The sequence below is a fragment of the Oryza glaberrima genome, chromosome 12, assembly GCF_000147395.1.
Source record: "Oryza glaberrima chromosome 12, OglaRS2, whole genome shotgun sequence".
NCBI lineage: Eukaryota > Viridiplantae > Streptophyta > Magnoliopsida > Poales > Poaceae > Oryza > Oryza glaberrima.
Genome location: NC_068337.1, coordinates 18,680,777 through 18,695,081, shown reverse-complemented (window position 1 = coordinate 18,695,081; position 14,305 = coordinate 18,680,777). Strand labels below are relative to the sequence as shown.

The following is a 14,305-nucleotide window of genomic DNA, read 5'->3' as shown; positions in this document are numbered from 1 at the left end:
CGGCAATTCCTATATTTTTCCTATGTTTTGCAATACTTTGTTTGGCAGCTGAAATTCCTATCGTAATCATGTGTTTTCATATTCCTTTATTTTTTTTCATTCCTACGATTCAAAGGAGCCCTTTGGAAAATGCAAATGATATTCTTTCCAAGGCTCCTTTAAAAAAAATCCAGAAATTCAGAATATTCTAAAATTCACTAGTGGTTTCTTCTTCTATTAATGTGTATCTAACAAAAAAGAAATCACTAGTGGAACTGGATCCTTGTGTCACTCACTACTAGCCGATTCCCCTGCCGACCGTCCCTACACCGTCATCATTGATCCATTTGCCAAGGACGTCGCCACCGAGGCCCTCGGTGGCAAATTTGTCGGTCCTAAGGTCAACTATCACCAGATCTAGCGGTATAGTGGCCGGCCCACCACCGATGTTCCCATCCTGAGGCCGGTCCTAAACGCCCCCATCCCCTTCCGTTTGACCCTGTCCGTCGCCACCACCTTGGCATAGGGGACCGAGGTCCCGCCACCTAGAGCTATAGACCTACACCCCTTGCCTTTGCCCGCCTTTGCCCTAGACTCACAGATGGTCTGTAGCCAGGTGAACTAGGTGTATTTTTCTAGGTGAGGTGTTTAGTTTTATGCCGACTGTAAAAGTAAAAGAGGGGTGTAAAAATGGTTTTTTGTAGTAGTGAGATCAAATTGTGCACGCATCCTTACTGTTTTTCTTCTTGTTAATTGTTGATACAAGTATTATTGAGTTGGAACATCTCCTATTGTATATCATCATATATCTCGTTCTTTTGATTAGTTTGGTCTCGGTGTTTAATTTTAGGAGAAATTATACCTCAATTAAAGGGAGCTAGGATTAACAGCTTAGTTATTATTTTGATGAATCTAATTACTCAACTCCAAAGATACTATACACTCCTTCCATAAGAAAACGCTTTGCAATAATCAGTAATTATAACATATAATTTCTAAGAAGTAATACCTTCCTCTCCCCATTGTTGTCATCAATTAATCAGAGGCGGAGCTTGTCGCGTTGGGTGTCACTTTGATTCACCCAACACCCACTCTCATCACCAGCAACTCCATCTCCTTCTCTTCGTGGTGAAGCAGAGGAGTCCACTGCAGAAGAAGAGGAATGTAAACAAGTTTGTCTGCAAAGATCATGTTGTTTCTATAGTAAGCCACAAGTTTCTACAAACAGCAGCTAGTAAAGCTAATTTCACCCTAACATTTTTTATGCCAACTCTAGTTACCAGTTACCACCAGCCTAAAGAAATCTTTAGAACTCCTCGGGATGTTGTTCTAACTCAAAGCATCTCTACAGATACACCAGACAAAAGTAGCAATGCGGCAGTTAAAAGAGAATCTGATTAGAAGTTTCCAAAGATGACCCACATAGTTGACAGAATTCAGACCCTTCCCACACTTTCTTTTTGAGCTGTTCAGCAGATTGAATCTTATCCCTTTTTCCTAGCCAAATAAAATGTTTAATTTTCATTGGGCAGGAGGCCTCCCAAAATAAACTCATGTCAAGTGTCTCGTATCCCTCTAAAAGTCAAAGCTCTATACAAGGATTGGGAAGTAAATCTCTTGTTTCTCTCCAAACCCCAAATTAAGATGTCAGGTTCTTGAGATGAGGGAGTTTTTCTATGATCAACCTGATTTCTTCACATTCTTCCACCTCTTGTGGCCCAAAAGACCTTCTAAAAGATAAAGCCCTACTGCCTTTTGTTAACACCTCAGCCATAATTATCTCTTGCTGGTTATTAATCTGAAAGAGCAAGAGAAATTTGGTCTTAAGAGGGCAGTTCCATCTAGTGTTTTAAATAGCAGGCTAAGATATTTAGCGGTTGGTCTTCTCAGACAACTATAACGGTTAAATTGTTCTCCATGAGAGCAAATAGCTAGATTCATTCTCAAATAGCTATAGCCGGAGATAGCAGCAGCTATAGCAGTAGATTTAAAACCATGGTTCCATCTCACCTAATGTCACTCCGAGTCCATTCTTAGCCACCTTGTGGTATTTAGGATCACTCTCCAAAATTGTGATACCCCACTCTCCCTGCATAGAAAGACAACACTATCTTGTAGGTATTATTTTCCTGAAAAGTTCAATACACAAACTCTTATCAGCTAATTTCACTTTTACAATCCATTTAGCAAGCAAAGCAGTGTTCATCTTCCTAGTTTTTGTAAAACCCAGTCCTCCAAATTCTTTGGAAAAAGTAATGTCAATCCATCTCATCATGTAGTACTTACCTCTCAACTTGTTGCCATCCTAATAGTATCTACCTCCCACAGAATCCATTTTGTGGTGTATACTCTGAAGTAACTGATAGAAACCCATAGCTAGGTAGGAATTGAAGGCAACCAAGCATTAATCTGCAATGCCCTACTAGCATGAGAAAGAATTTTCTTCAAGTATCAATACATCTTCTGGAGTAAGACAATATGGATGAAAGTATCAAATAAATATTAATGTTTCTATTTGATTCTTTCAGTAAGTAGAAAAAATGCCCATGCTTTGCAACGGGTGAAGTCTATTTGAATCTTATTATTGTTATATGGTTTAGTTAAGATGAAATTCACTATGGGAGTTTGCTTGGACATATATTTTTTTAGAAAATCATGAGCTGCAGTTAGGAATCCGATCGTCTTAAGTTAGCATGCGAGTTTTTTTAAACAGATTTCTTATATGATTCCTTATGTATTACCAAAAGTGAACGATCTTCAAAACCGACTCAAATACATATATGTATTACCAAAAGTGAACGATCTTAAAAACTGACTTAAATACGGATATGTATTTCTAAAAGCAAAAGAACTTAAAAACCGACTTATACACGGATGACGTACCAAAATACCAGCAAAAACATCATCAATTTTTGTAACAGTAGAGAAGATATATATATTAAAACCAAAACATAAAATTAAAACCGACTCAAACACGGATGACGAACCGCAGAAACATCTTCAATTTTTATAACCGACTCAAACACGGATGACGGACTGCGGAAACATCTTCAGTTTTTATAATAGTAGAGATTGAATGTTTGACACCGAAGATTGTTGCTGGCAAACAGGAAATCAATTCCCTGCAAAAGCACACGATTTTTAGGAACAACAGGCCATCAGCGCCTTCAGATGTTGAGATCAACAAAGATAGCTACAGATCAGCAACAGCAGCATGCTGCTGCTCCCTGTCAACCACCGCCTATTCTCCGCAGCCACACCTCTCACCACGGCTGATGCGGGGCCAGAGGCAGTGTGAGGGAGATGGTGAGCAAGCCGACGTTGAGGGAGATAGCTGTGCCGTGTCGCACGTGCTGTTCTCCTTCTCACTGTCTAGGGTTTCAGCGATGCTGGCGTGGATGGACACATGGATTAAAAGGGATAAATGGTAAAATGGTAAAATCACTATATTATTAAGTTTGTCGACTCTGTCGGTAACATCATACATATCGAAATGGAGGGAGTATAACAGATCAACTCCAAGGATACATGCATACATTTCATAAAGGTATTTCATATCGAACAGTAATAAGGCATTTCAAACCTCCTCCACCCCTTCTTCTGACCGCTTCCGCTTACATGGTTTCCACTCATATTTAGTAGCACTGCCAAATTTACCCCCATTCCAAGCACAAGGGGTCCAACGACCACCACAGCTTGGAATGCATAAATACGCCTCCATGTTATTTGTACGCTCTCTTGTCTCTTCATATGACTCGTGCAATGCTACAATCATTTTCTCCAGTGCCGGCGCACTCGCAATCAGTGCACATACGAGTTCTATTTGGTCATTGAAAGGTAGGAAGTCACGTATGTCTACCATCCGGAGATGATCTAGTGGAATCATCTCGTTGCTCCAGCCTTTATGCTGCTCACATTTGCAGTCAAAATTTGTACAATCACCGGCCTACAAAATGCATAAAAAAAACAACATGAGCAATAGTGTTTTCGCCGTAAAGATCATACTTGATTTCTAGAGATAACTAGTAACAATCAATTTTATTTCCAATGAAACAAAATTCTATATTTTTTTAAGAGATAAACGGCTGGAGTTCTGCTGGTTGTATTAGAAGGAATAAAAACAATACAAAAGTTAGAGTACTACGAACACATAGCAGTACATCAAGGAGAGAAAGGGGTGAAAGTGAAGAAAGGTTAACAACTAGGCTGAGGGCAGGTGCTATGAAGATTGAGATTTCAGGGTGTGGTTTGAAGGCCAATTCTCTATGGTGAATAGGAGTATCATCAGTGAAAGGGCATGTACCTTAGTTGTTGTAGTAACCTGAGTAGTACCTCAAGGTCCTGAGTTCAAATCTCCATAGGAGCGAATTTCAGATTGGGTTATTTGAAGGCTTAGTTCCCTATTTAATAGGCTAAGTTCCTAATTTAAAAATGCTACATATATCCTGTTGGATATATAGACTAGGTAAAATATACCCTTCTCTAAAAAAATAGTAGTATCATCTAAGATGAGTTGAGCGACTTGTGATACACATACACTCTTTTCGAGTTCTTTTGAAGATCCTCTCATTCCTTTGTAGCCAAATATGCCACCATGTCATGATTAGAGCGCCCAAATTACCTCTCCTTGGTTTGTTGCTCCTGATCTTGATATTTGAGCATCCAATTGGAGATGGAGTCAGTCGGCGTCGAATTTGCAATACCTCTTTGGTATGAGATTTTGTCCCAAAGTTGTCGTGTAAACACAATCTCTAAATAGGTGATCAGTATCTTCAAAGGCTAATGTGCAAAGAGAACAAATCCAGTTGAAAGGCCAATGTCTAACCAACAAAGTTTTCTGTAGTTAACGCTGTTGAGTGTAGGATAATCCATCCTAGGAAACATTGCTTTGGTTGTGCCTCCGCTTTCCAATTGAGTTTGTAGCTAGGGATGCTCAAAATTCTATAAATAAAGTGCAAGATGATTATGATAATTGATCTCACCTTTTTGTCTATGTCAATGGAGAGATACTCAATTCTTCTAAACTTTGCAATGAGCTTGGTTACGCTTGCGCCAATTGCATGTGTATCCACGGTTCCCGTGGAGATGGCTACCGTTATTCGTAAGTCGGTTATATTAAGAACTTCTGGTATATCCTTGATCAGATCCTCAATATCCTCTTCCATTTTCTCCTGCAAATTCAATCAATTGAGAGTCACAATTAACAAAATTCCGCATAAACCCAAGAGTGTATGGCAGCACACTTAAATTTGTATGTACAGTATTATTTCGAGAGTTTTTGCATGTAAGATCAAACATGGAATTCAAAGATTGTATAAAATTTGCACAAGACATGGTCCCTTCTTGTTATCAATTACCTCATCAAATTCCATCTTCAGTACGACGTCGAGGCGATTCGCGGCGGCGCAGTGCTGCAGAAACCACGCCGCCGCGCCGTTGTTGTCCTTGTCGGGGACGCCATGGGACAGCACCTGGAGCTTCGCGGTGCGCTCGCCGTCGAGCACCATGGGGAAGGCGCCGCCCCAGCACGCGTAGTCGTACTCGTACGTCAGCGCCTGCAGCCCCGGCGCGGCGATCCTCACCGACGACGCCGACGCCGCCGCCATCAGGTGGGCGTAGATGCGCTTGAGGACAAGCTCCCGGAGGCCCGGCGCGTCCACCTCCATCTGCTCCATGTGGCGGAGGCCGATGAGGCGGAGCACCTCGAGCGTCGCGGCGGCGTCGAGGCGGAGGTTGATCAGGCCGTCGATGTCGCTGAGCTCCAGCCTCCGCAGGTTAGGGCAGCTGGCGGAGGAGAGGAGGCTGCAGAGGCGGAGGTCGTCACCGTCGTCGTCGAGGGAGACTTTGCTGAGCAGCAGGTCGGTAAGAGAGCGGTAGGCGGCGGCGGCGACGGCGTCTGGGACGGCGAGGGCCGCGCCGCCGAGCGCGAGGCGCATGGTGTGGAGCCTCTCGGAGCAAGGGAGGACGGCGGGGGGAGATCCGGCGGCCGCGATCCTCCTCGACAGCGCGGGCAGCCTGAGCGAGAACGACCCCGCGACGCGGCGCTCGGCGAAGCGGAGCCACGCGGCGACGCGCGCCGGCGTGACGACGTCCAGGGGCACGGCGAGGAGGTCGCACCGCGGCTCCTCCCGGTGCCGTGAAGGTGAAGGGGAGGAGACGAACATGGCGGGGTAGCCGTGGCACATGGGCGGCCTGTCGCCGCCATCGGAGCGGTGGTGGACGAGGTTGATCTCCAGGTCCTTCACGTCGGCGCCGCCCTCGCGCCTGGCGAGGACGGAGTCCACCGCCTCGACGAGGCGGGCGGCGGCGGCGGCCTCGTCGGTGGCTCCACACCCACCTAGCCGCCAGCTGCGCGGGCCGACGTCGAAGCGGAGCGCCGGGGCGCGGGTCCAGAGGTGGCGCCACCGCGTCGACAGCGCGGAGGTGCGCACCACGTCCCTCGCCGCCGGCAAGAGGCCGAGGATTATCAGCAGCACGTCGTTGGTGAGGTCGTTGATGATATCGACGTCCGCCGCCGCCGCCGCTGGCGCCGCCGTCTCCTGCGTGATCTCGGTGTCCATGGAAGTATGGGAGCGGGTGGAATTCGAGATCGAATGATGGAGGAATGAGTGTTTTTCAGTATAGAAGAGGAACTCGAGATCGATCTAGGGTTTCGCTCCTGGTTCGCATGCGTTCCCCAAGCGCGACGCAGGCCGTGGGCCCGGATGGGCCTGGCCGGGGGGAAGTGGCCGTGTGGTGGGCCGCCTAGAGGGGGGTTGGGAACTTGGGCTGGGGGGAGGATGTGTTGGGCTTCTTTTTTTTTAGCTCCGATACCGCTTGCAGGAAGTGGTAAGGAATAAGTTCATCTGAGATCCCTTAACTTGTCAACGAATCCGATTTTCATCCCTCAACCGGAAAACCAGACAAAACGAGTCCCTCAACTATTCAAACCGGTGCAGATGAGGTCCCTCGGTGGTTTTGAAGCCGGTTTTGGCTGACATGGCGCCTACGTGGCTGATTTGACTCGGCTCTTCATCTGACGTGGCACTGACGTGGCGCTTAAGTGGCAATTTGATCCGGAAAAATAATAAAACCCATGGGACCCACATGTCAATTTCACACACAGAATAATAATAAATGGTGGGCCCCACGTGGGCCCCATATGTCATCCTCACTCCTCCCTCTATCCTCTCCCTTCTCTCTCTCCGGCCGATGGAGCGGGGCTAGCGGCGGCTGGTAGAAGCGGGAAACGGGCGGGGCGGAGCGGCTGGCCGGCGGATCGGGGCGGGCAGCGGCCGGTGCAGCGGCGAGGCTGGATGCGGCGGTGCGACCTGGCGACTGGGCCGAGGTGACGGCGGCGCGAGCCTTGGCGATGGCGGTCGGGCGCTAGTCGGCCCAGCACGGTAGCGGCCTGAGGGAGCCCAGGGAGTGTCAGGCGAATGGGGAGAGAAGGCCGGCGCGAGAGCCAACCACCAGCCACGCCGGCCGGCGAAGTTGTACGCGGCAATATGGGGAGGAGCAGAAGACGAAGTGGCTGGACGCCGTCCATGGCGGCTAGCCGGCTAGGGTTCACTTTGTCCGGTGGCGAGAGGGGACACGGGAGTGGTAGGAATGGATTGACCCGAGAGGCCGAGACCAGAGTGAGTCCACAGTGCTGCACCTGGTTTGCCTTGCCTCTGCTCTGCTCCCTCCAAACTCCAAATTAACAGAGAGAGGCTCTCCGCTTTGGAAATTTTGGAGGAGATGGAGCTCCATCACCTTGGAAGTAGCAGCGTCTGAGGTTAGGTACCTACCATTGTCTCCCCCTTCCCTGTTAATCTCTAGTATTAGCCAATGCGCATAAATCTTTCTCTTGCCGGAAAGAGTTCCCACTGCGATGATGATGATTTTTGGCCTGAATTTTGGTTTCTGCTTCTGTTCTTCAATTTTTTTTCTCATATTGTTGTGCTTATCTAAGACCCACATTGCTGCTCTTCTCGAATCGCTTTTTTTCTTCCCCACTTTGGATTTGAACTGAATCTTGAGGAGTTTTAGCATTGTAGGAATTGAATCTCCAGAGTTCCTGCAGAAACTCAAAACATGCAGGTTCTTATAGCAAATCAATACAACGGTTCTAGTGAGTTGTGTCTTTGAATTTGTTCTTCAGGCAAAGCAAACTGCCGCCCAGCCGCCGCCAGCCGGGCACGGCCACGCCAACGCGCCCGCTCCGAGCGCCGCCAGCGGCTGCCGTCCTTCCCCTTGCCGCCAAGCTCCCTCCTCACCGCGCCGGCCTTCTCTCCCTCAGGCCTCTGCCGCGCTGGGCTGACTAGCGCCCGACCGCCGTTGCCTCGGCCCGGTCGCCAGGTCGCGCCGCCGCATCCAGCCTCGTCGCTGCACCGGCCGCTGCCCGCCCTGCTCCGCCAGCCAGCCGCTCCGCCCCGGATAGAGAGAGAGGAGTGAGGAGTGAGGATGACATGTGGGGTCCACGTGGGTCCCACCATTTTTTAATTATTTTGTTTGTGGAACTGACATGTGGGTCCCACGGGTTTTATTATTTTTTCAAGACCGAATTGCCACTTAGGCGTCATGTCAGTGCCACGTCAGATGAAGACCAGGTCAAATTAGCCACGTAGGCGCCATGTCAGCCAAAACCGCCCTCAAAACCACCGAGGGATCTCATCTGCACTAGTTTTGATAGTTGAGGGATCCATTGTGTCTGGTTTTTCGGTTGAGGGACGAAAATCGGATTCGTTGACAAGTTAAGGGATCTTAGATGAACTTATTCCAAATGGTAATCTGTGAGGGATAAGTTCACTTTAGGTCTCTCATCTTTGACGTCAAGTTCAAGTTACGTGCTCTGAACCGCAGTATCCGATATAACGTGTTTCTTAACTTCAAAAACCGATATATCCGAGGTCCCAGACAGTATAGCGTCTGGTTTTGACTAATGTGGCAAGTGGGACCCACGTGAAGTCGTGAACCTCCATGTCAGATATATTTCTTCTTCCTTCAACCTTCCATCTCCATCTTTAAAAAAAAAACCTTCCATCTCTCTCCATTTTTTATTATTCTCTCTCCTCCGTTCCCCATTTATGATTTGCAGTGGCTTTTGCCCACCAGGGCATGCTGTTGCAAAATTACCTCAAGAAGCCGCCCCACGGGACCATGGAAGGAAGTCATCCCGTGTCGGCTGAACTGCACGCAGCGCCGCCCGCTGCCATCTCTATGCAAACGATGTCGTTGTTCCAGACATGCCGCCGCAAATTCCAAGCGCTGATGTTGCAACACCGAGACTGCCGCCTTCGAGAAGCACTACTGCACTACTACGGATGTGCTGCTACCCGAGGAATCCGCCACCACTGCTCACCGGGCCGCAGTCGACCCTGCACTGTGTTAGCGCGACCCAGTAGCCAGCTACAAATCCTATCTAGCTACTATTCCTTGGCATGACAGCATCAACAAAAAAGATAGCAGCGAGACTACATCTGCTCTTGCCATTATTCCCCAACACGGCGATGTCAACCAAGAAGACAAAACCAAAAGAACCAGATGGAGGAAACGGCGCCGGCTACACAAATTCACAATGAACCAGTTGGATCTCGACGAACTCTACGGTCAGATCGATCAGACAAATTCACTTCAAATCATATCCCACTCCTACTACACAAGTACTCTTTGTGAAAGCTAGTTGATTACTCTTCGTGCGGAGATGGGGAATGGAGAGAGAAGAATTAGAGATGGAGAGAGAGAGATGGGAGGTTGGAGGAAGAAGAATTATAGCCCTAACATATGGAGTCCACATGGTCCCACTCGTCAGTCAAAATTTGGCACTATAATGCTTGGGACCTCATTACACTGGTTTTATAAATTGAGAAACACATTATATTTGGTATTGCTGTTGGAGGACGTAATTCAACCTTGGTGTCATGATGAGGGAGCTAAGTGAACTTATGCAAATCTGTGATGGTATGGCTGTTAAAAAGGAATAAATCCACTTGTCATCCCTCATTTTTACGTCGAGTTTAATCGACATCCCTAAACCGTAATATTAGAAATCTTCACCCCTCATCTTGGTAAAACCGTTCAAGTTAGGTCCCATGATAGCATAGAGGGTTGGTTTCGGCGTTTCACTGATGTGGCATCTTAGTAGTAAAAAAAAATAAGGTCCACATGTAAGTGGTCACCACACCTTCTGTAATTAGGATAAGTTACCAATTTTTGGCAGAAAATTTTCATGTGAGCATGCCGAATTTGAGTGCTTGTACTGTTCCATTTTTTTTTTAGAAACTCAACTCTGGACTGGTGTCTGATTTGAATATACTATATCAGTATCGCAATTTGGAATCGTGTCTGTGCTGTCCATTGGAATAATGAAAATCTAAACCTATGAATGATGTCAATAGGAAGAAGTCAGATACTTTGTATTGTACGGACAGGACATACCGGTCACACATGCTTTGCATGGCAGGACGCGCACAACAGTGAACTGAACTTTTCCTTGTACGTTCTGAATGGCAGATTGTTCAGATTTTTGAACGATATGATTTTTTTTTCAAGCGTCAGTACATCTTCTGGAGTATGACAATATGAATGAAAGTAACAAACCAATATTAATGTTTCTAATTGATTTTTTCAGTAATCGAATGTTTGATACCCAAGATTGTTGCTGGCAAACAGGAAATCAGTTCTCTGTGAAAGCACATGGTTTTTAGGAACAACATGCCATCAACGCCTTCAGAAGTTCACATCAATAGACAGCTTCAGATCAGCAACAACAGCAGCAATTTCAGATCAACACCACCACCACCACCGGTTCTCCGCAACCACACCTCTCACCACGGCGGTGCAGGGCCAGCGACGGCGTGAGGGAGATGCGCAGCGCCGTGCTCCTCCTCACGCCTCGGCGGCGGAATGGCGTGGACAGACACATGGATTAAAAGCGATAAGGGTAAAAATGGCAAAATCACTATAACATTAATTTTGTTCACTCTGTTGAAACGGTGTAGGTATAATCGATCAACTCCAAAGATACATGCATATATTTCATATATGTATTACATATATCGATCAATAATTAAAACATATCTAATGAGGCATTTCAAACCTTCTCCACCCCTTTTTCTCATTGACCTTCTCCATCCTTTCTTCTCACCGTTTCCGTTTATATGGTTTCCACTCATATTTAGTAAAACTACCAAATTTACTCCCATTACCAGAACAAGGGGTCCAACGACCCCCACAGCTTGGAATGCATAAATATGCATCCATGTCATTTCTTCTCTGTCTCGTCTCTCCATATAACTCATGCAATGCTACAGTCATTTTCTCCAGTAGTGGCGCATTCGCAATTAGTACACATACCAATTCTATTTGATCATCGAAAGGCAGAAAGTTACGTATGTCTGCAATCCGAAGACGCTCTAGTGGAATCATCTTGTTATTCCAGCCTTTATATTGCTCACATTTGCAGTCAAAATTTGTACAATCACCGGCCTACAAATTGCATCAAAACAAAACAACATGAGAAATGGTGTTTTCACCATAAACATTATACTTAGTTTCTAGAGCTAATTAGTAAAAATCAAAGTTATTTCCATCGAAACAAAATTCTACAAAGAAACCACAAGACGATTATGATAATTGATCTCACCTTTTTGTCAATGTCAATGGAGAGATACTCAATTCTACTAAACTTTGCAATGAGCTTGCTTGTGCTTGCCCCGATAGCGTGTGTATCCATGGTATCTGTGGACATGGCTACCGTTATTCTCAAATCTGTTATATTCGTAAGTTTCGGTATGTCCTTGATCACATCCTCAATACCCGCATGGAGTTTTTCCTGCAAATTCAATTGAGATTCGCAATGAAATTTCACATGAACCAAAAAGTGTTCGATAGTACATTTAAATTTCTATGTACCATATTTCTTTTTCCGATAATTTTCCAAAAAATTGCATGTAAGATGGAATTCAAAGTATCTGTAAAATTTACACGAAGTCATGGTCCATTTTGTTACTCCCTCCGTTTCAGGTTATAATACATTTTGACTTTGGTCAAATTCAAACTGCTTTAAATTTAACCAAATTTATAGAAAAAAAACATTTTCAACCCCAAAAAAATATTATGAAAATATATTTAATTATTGATCTGATGAAATTAATTTAGTATTATAAATATTACTATATTTGTCTATAAAATTAGTCAAACTTAAAACAATTTGATTTTGACTAAAGTCAAAACATTTTATAACCAGAAGTATTACCTCATCAAATTCCATCTTTAGTTCGATGTCGAGGCGATTCGCGGCGGCGCAGTGCTGCAGGAACCACGCCGCCGCGCCGTTGTTTTGCTTGCCGGCGGGGTCGCCATGGGAGAGCACCCGGAGCTTCGCGGTGCGCTCGCCATCGAGCACCATCAGCTGGCAGTCGTCCCACGAGCGCCTGTATTCGTACGCCAGCGCCTGCAGCCTCGGCGCGGCGATCCTCGCCGCCGCCGCCGCCATCAGGTGGACGGTGATGCCCTTCACGGTGAGGTCCCGGAGGCCCGGCGCGTCCACCTCCATCTGCTCCATGTCGCGGAGGCCGATGAGCCGGAGCTCCTCGAGCGTGGCGGCGGCGTCGAGGCGAAGGATGGTTAGTCCGGTGATGACGCTGAGCTCCAGCCGACGCAGGCTAGGGCAGCTGGTGGAGGAGAGGAGGTTGCAGAGGCGGACGCCGTCGCCGTCGTCGAGGCAGACGTTGCTGAGAAGCAGGTCGGCGAGAGAGCGGTAGGCGTCGGCGCCGGCGCCGGCGACCGGGACGCCGACGGTGGCGCCGCCGAGCGTGAGGCGCATCGTGCGAAGCCTCTCGGAGCAAGGGAGGTCGGCGACCACTTTCCTCGACGACGACAGCGCGGGGAGCTCGAGCGAGAACGCCCCCGCGACGCGGCACTCGGCGAAGCGGAGCCACGCGGCGACGCTCGCCGGCGCGACGTCCATGGGGAGGCGCCGCCGGTGCCGGCTAAGCCCGAACCGGGAGGAGGACCGGTAGTAGCGGCCGGCGGCGGTGGGCTGGTCGTCGCCAACAACGGATCGGAACACGAAGTTGATCTCCAGGTCCTTCACGTCGGGCGCGCCAGCGTCGACGTCGCGGCGGGCGAGCACGGAGTCCACGGCGGCGACGAGGCGGCCGGCGGCAGCGGCCTCGGCGTCGTCGGTTAGCCGCAGGTTGCGCTGGCCGATGTCGAAGCGGAGCGCCGGGGCGAGGGTCCAGAGGTTGCGCCACCGTGTCGACAGCGCGGAGGTGCGCACCACGTCCCTCGCCGCCGGCAAGAAGCCGAGGATTATCAGCAGCAGGTCTTCGGTGAGGCCGCTGATCATGTCGTCGGCCGGCGGCGGCGGCGGCGGAGTCGTCGTCTCCGGCAAGTTGGTGGAGTCCATGGGAGCGTAGAAGTGTGCGGCGCGGTGGAGTTAAAAGAATCTAGGGTTTTCAGTTTGGATTGATTTATAGATATGTATATATATAAGGGGAATTCTAAATGGAATGCGGTTCGAATACGTGTTTTTGTTGAAATTGTGAAAATACTAACAATATCCTGAGTCCTGGTCGGAAGGGCGTTCTCTTGGGCTGGGCTAGAATGGGCTGCCGACTCGGAATAGAGGAGAGATGGCAGGCCGTGTGGTGGGCCGCGCAGAGGGGGTTGGGAACTTCGGCCGGATGGGAAATTTGTTGGGCTATTGTAAGTGCAGGTACTGTTTACACGAAGTTGTAATCGTTGACCGAGATTGCTAGTCCGCGCGCACGCGCGAGATCAAGTCGCGCGTTTCGCGACGGCAGCGCCGCAGCTTTGCGTCTGACTTTTCAACGGCGATTAACGATGGTTCAATCATGTACGTATATATGCCTCCTATGCACTTGAGTAACACACTCAATTAGTAGTAGTATCTCCTAATTATAATTAGACAATCCATGTACATGCATGCAGTGATTAGAACAATTAACTAAACTTTTTAACAGAAGATTTAATTTTAAAATTGAAAATTTTAAAAACTTTCAACTTAGAATTTGAAAACTTTCGATTCAAATTTGAAAGTTTTCAACTCACAATTTTAAAATTTTCATCTCAAAATTCAAAAACTTTCGATTCAAATTTGAAAGTTTTCAACTCACAATTTTAGAATTTTCATCTCAATTAAAAAACTTTCAACTAAAAATTCAAAACTTTCAAATCAAATTACAAACCAAATTACAAACTTTCAAGTCAAATTTCAAAAACTTTCAACTCAATTTTTGAAACTTTCGACTCAAATTTGAAAACTTTCAACTTCAAATTTCAAAACTTTCAACTCAACTTGAAAACTTCTATATCAAAATTTAAAAAGTTGAAATCA

The 14,305-nt window shown here is 47.1% G+C and overlaps 2 protein-coding genes across 2 annotated transcripts; both read right to left on the bottom strand.

Annotated features, from left to right (window-relative positions):
• Positions 1-3,410: 3,410 nt before the first annotated feature.
• Positions 3,411-6,586, bottom strand: LOC127757755 (uncharacterized). The gene is made up of 3 exons (XM_052283328.1): positions 5,337-6,586; positions 4,962-5,150; positions 3,411-3,925 (listed from the first exon to the last, which is right to left on the bottom strand). Exons 1-3 carry the CDS (start codon positions 6,537-6,539, stop codon positions 3,557-3,559), a joined length of 1,761 nt encoding a protein of 586 aa, XP_052139288.1. The 5' UTR covers positions 6,540-6,586; the 3' UTR covers positions 3,411-3,556.
• Positions 6,587-9,933: 3,347 nt separating this feature from the next.
• Positions 9,934-14,019, bottom strand: LOC127758126 (FBD-associated F-box protein At3g52670-like). Its single transcript, XM_052283750.1, has 5 exons — positions 12,200-14,019; positions 11,588-11,776; positions 11,299-11,430; positions 10,377-10,444; positions 9,934-10,079 (listed from the first exon to the last, which is right to left on the bottom strand). Exons 1-5 carry the CDS (start codon positions 13,352-13,354, stop codon positions 9,986-9,988), a joined length of 1,638 nt encoding a protein of 545 aa, XP_052139710.1. The 5' UTR covers positions 13,355-14,019; the 3' UTR covers positions 9,934-9,985.
• Between the last annotated feature and the right edge of the window lie 286 nt (positions 14,020-14,305).

Coding starts and splice junctions, on each gene's coding strand:
- LOC127758126 (XM_052283750.1), bottom strand. CDS start 13,354: ATGGACTCCACCAACTTGCCGGAGACGACGACTCCGCCGCCGCCGCCG. Junction 11,777..12,199: donor TAAAGATGGAATTTGATGAG/GTAATACTTCTG, acceptor TTGAATTTGCAG/GAAAAACTCCATGCGGGTAT. Junction 11,431..11,587: donor CCATTGACATTGACAAAAAG/GTGAGATCAATT, acceptor TGCAATTTGTAG/GCCGGTGATTGTACAAATTT.
- LOC127757755 (XM_052283328.1), bottom strand. CDS start 6,539: ATGGACACCGAGATCACGCAGGAGACGGCGGCGCCAGCGGCGGCGGCG. Junction 5,151..5,336: donor TGAAGATGGAATTTGATGAG/GTAATTGATAAC, acceptor TTGAATTTGCAG/GAGAAAATGGAAGAGGATAT. Junction 3,926..4,961: donor CCATTGACATAGACAAAAAG/GTGAGATCAATT, acceptor TGCATTTTGTAG/GCCGGTGATTGTACAAATTT.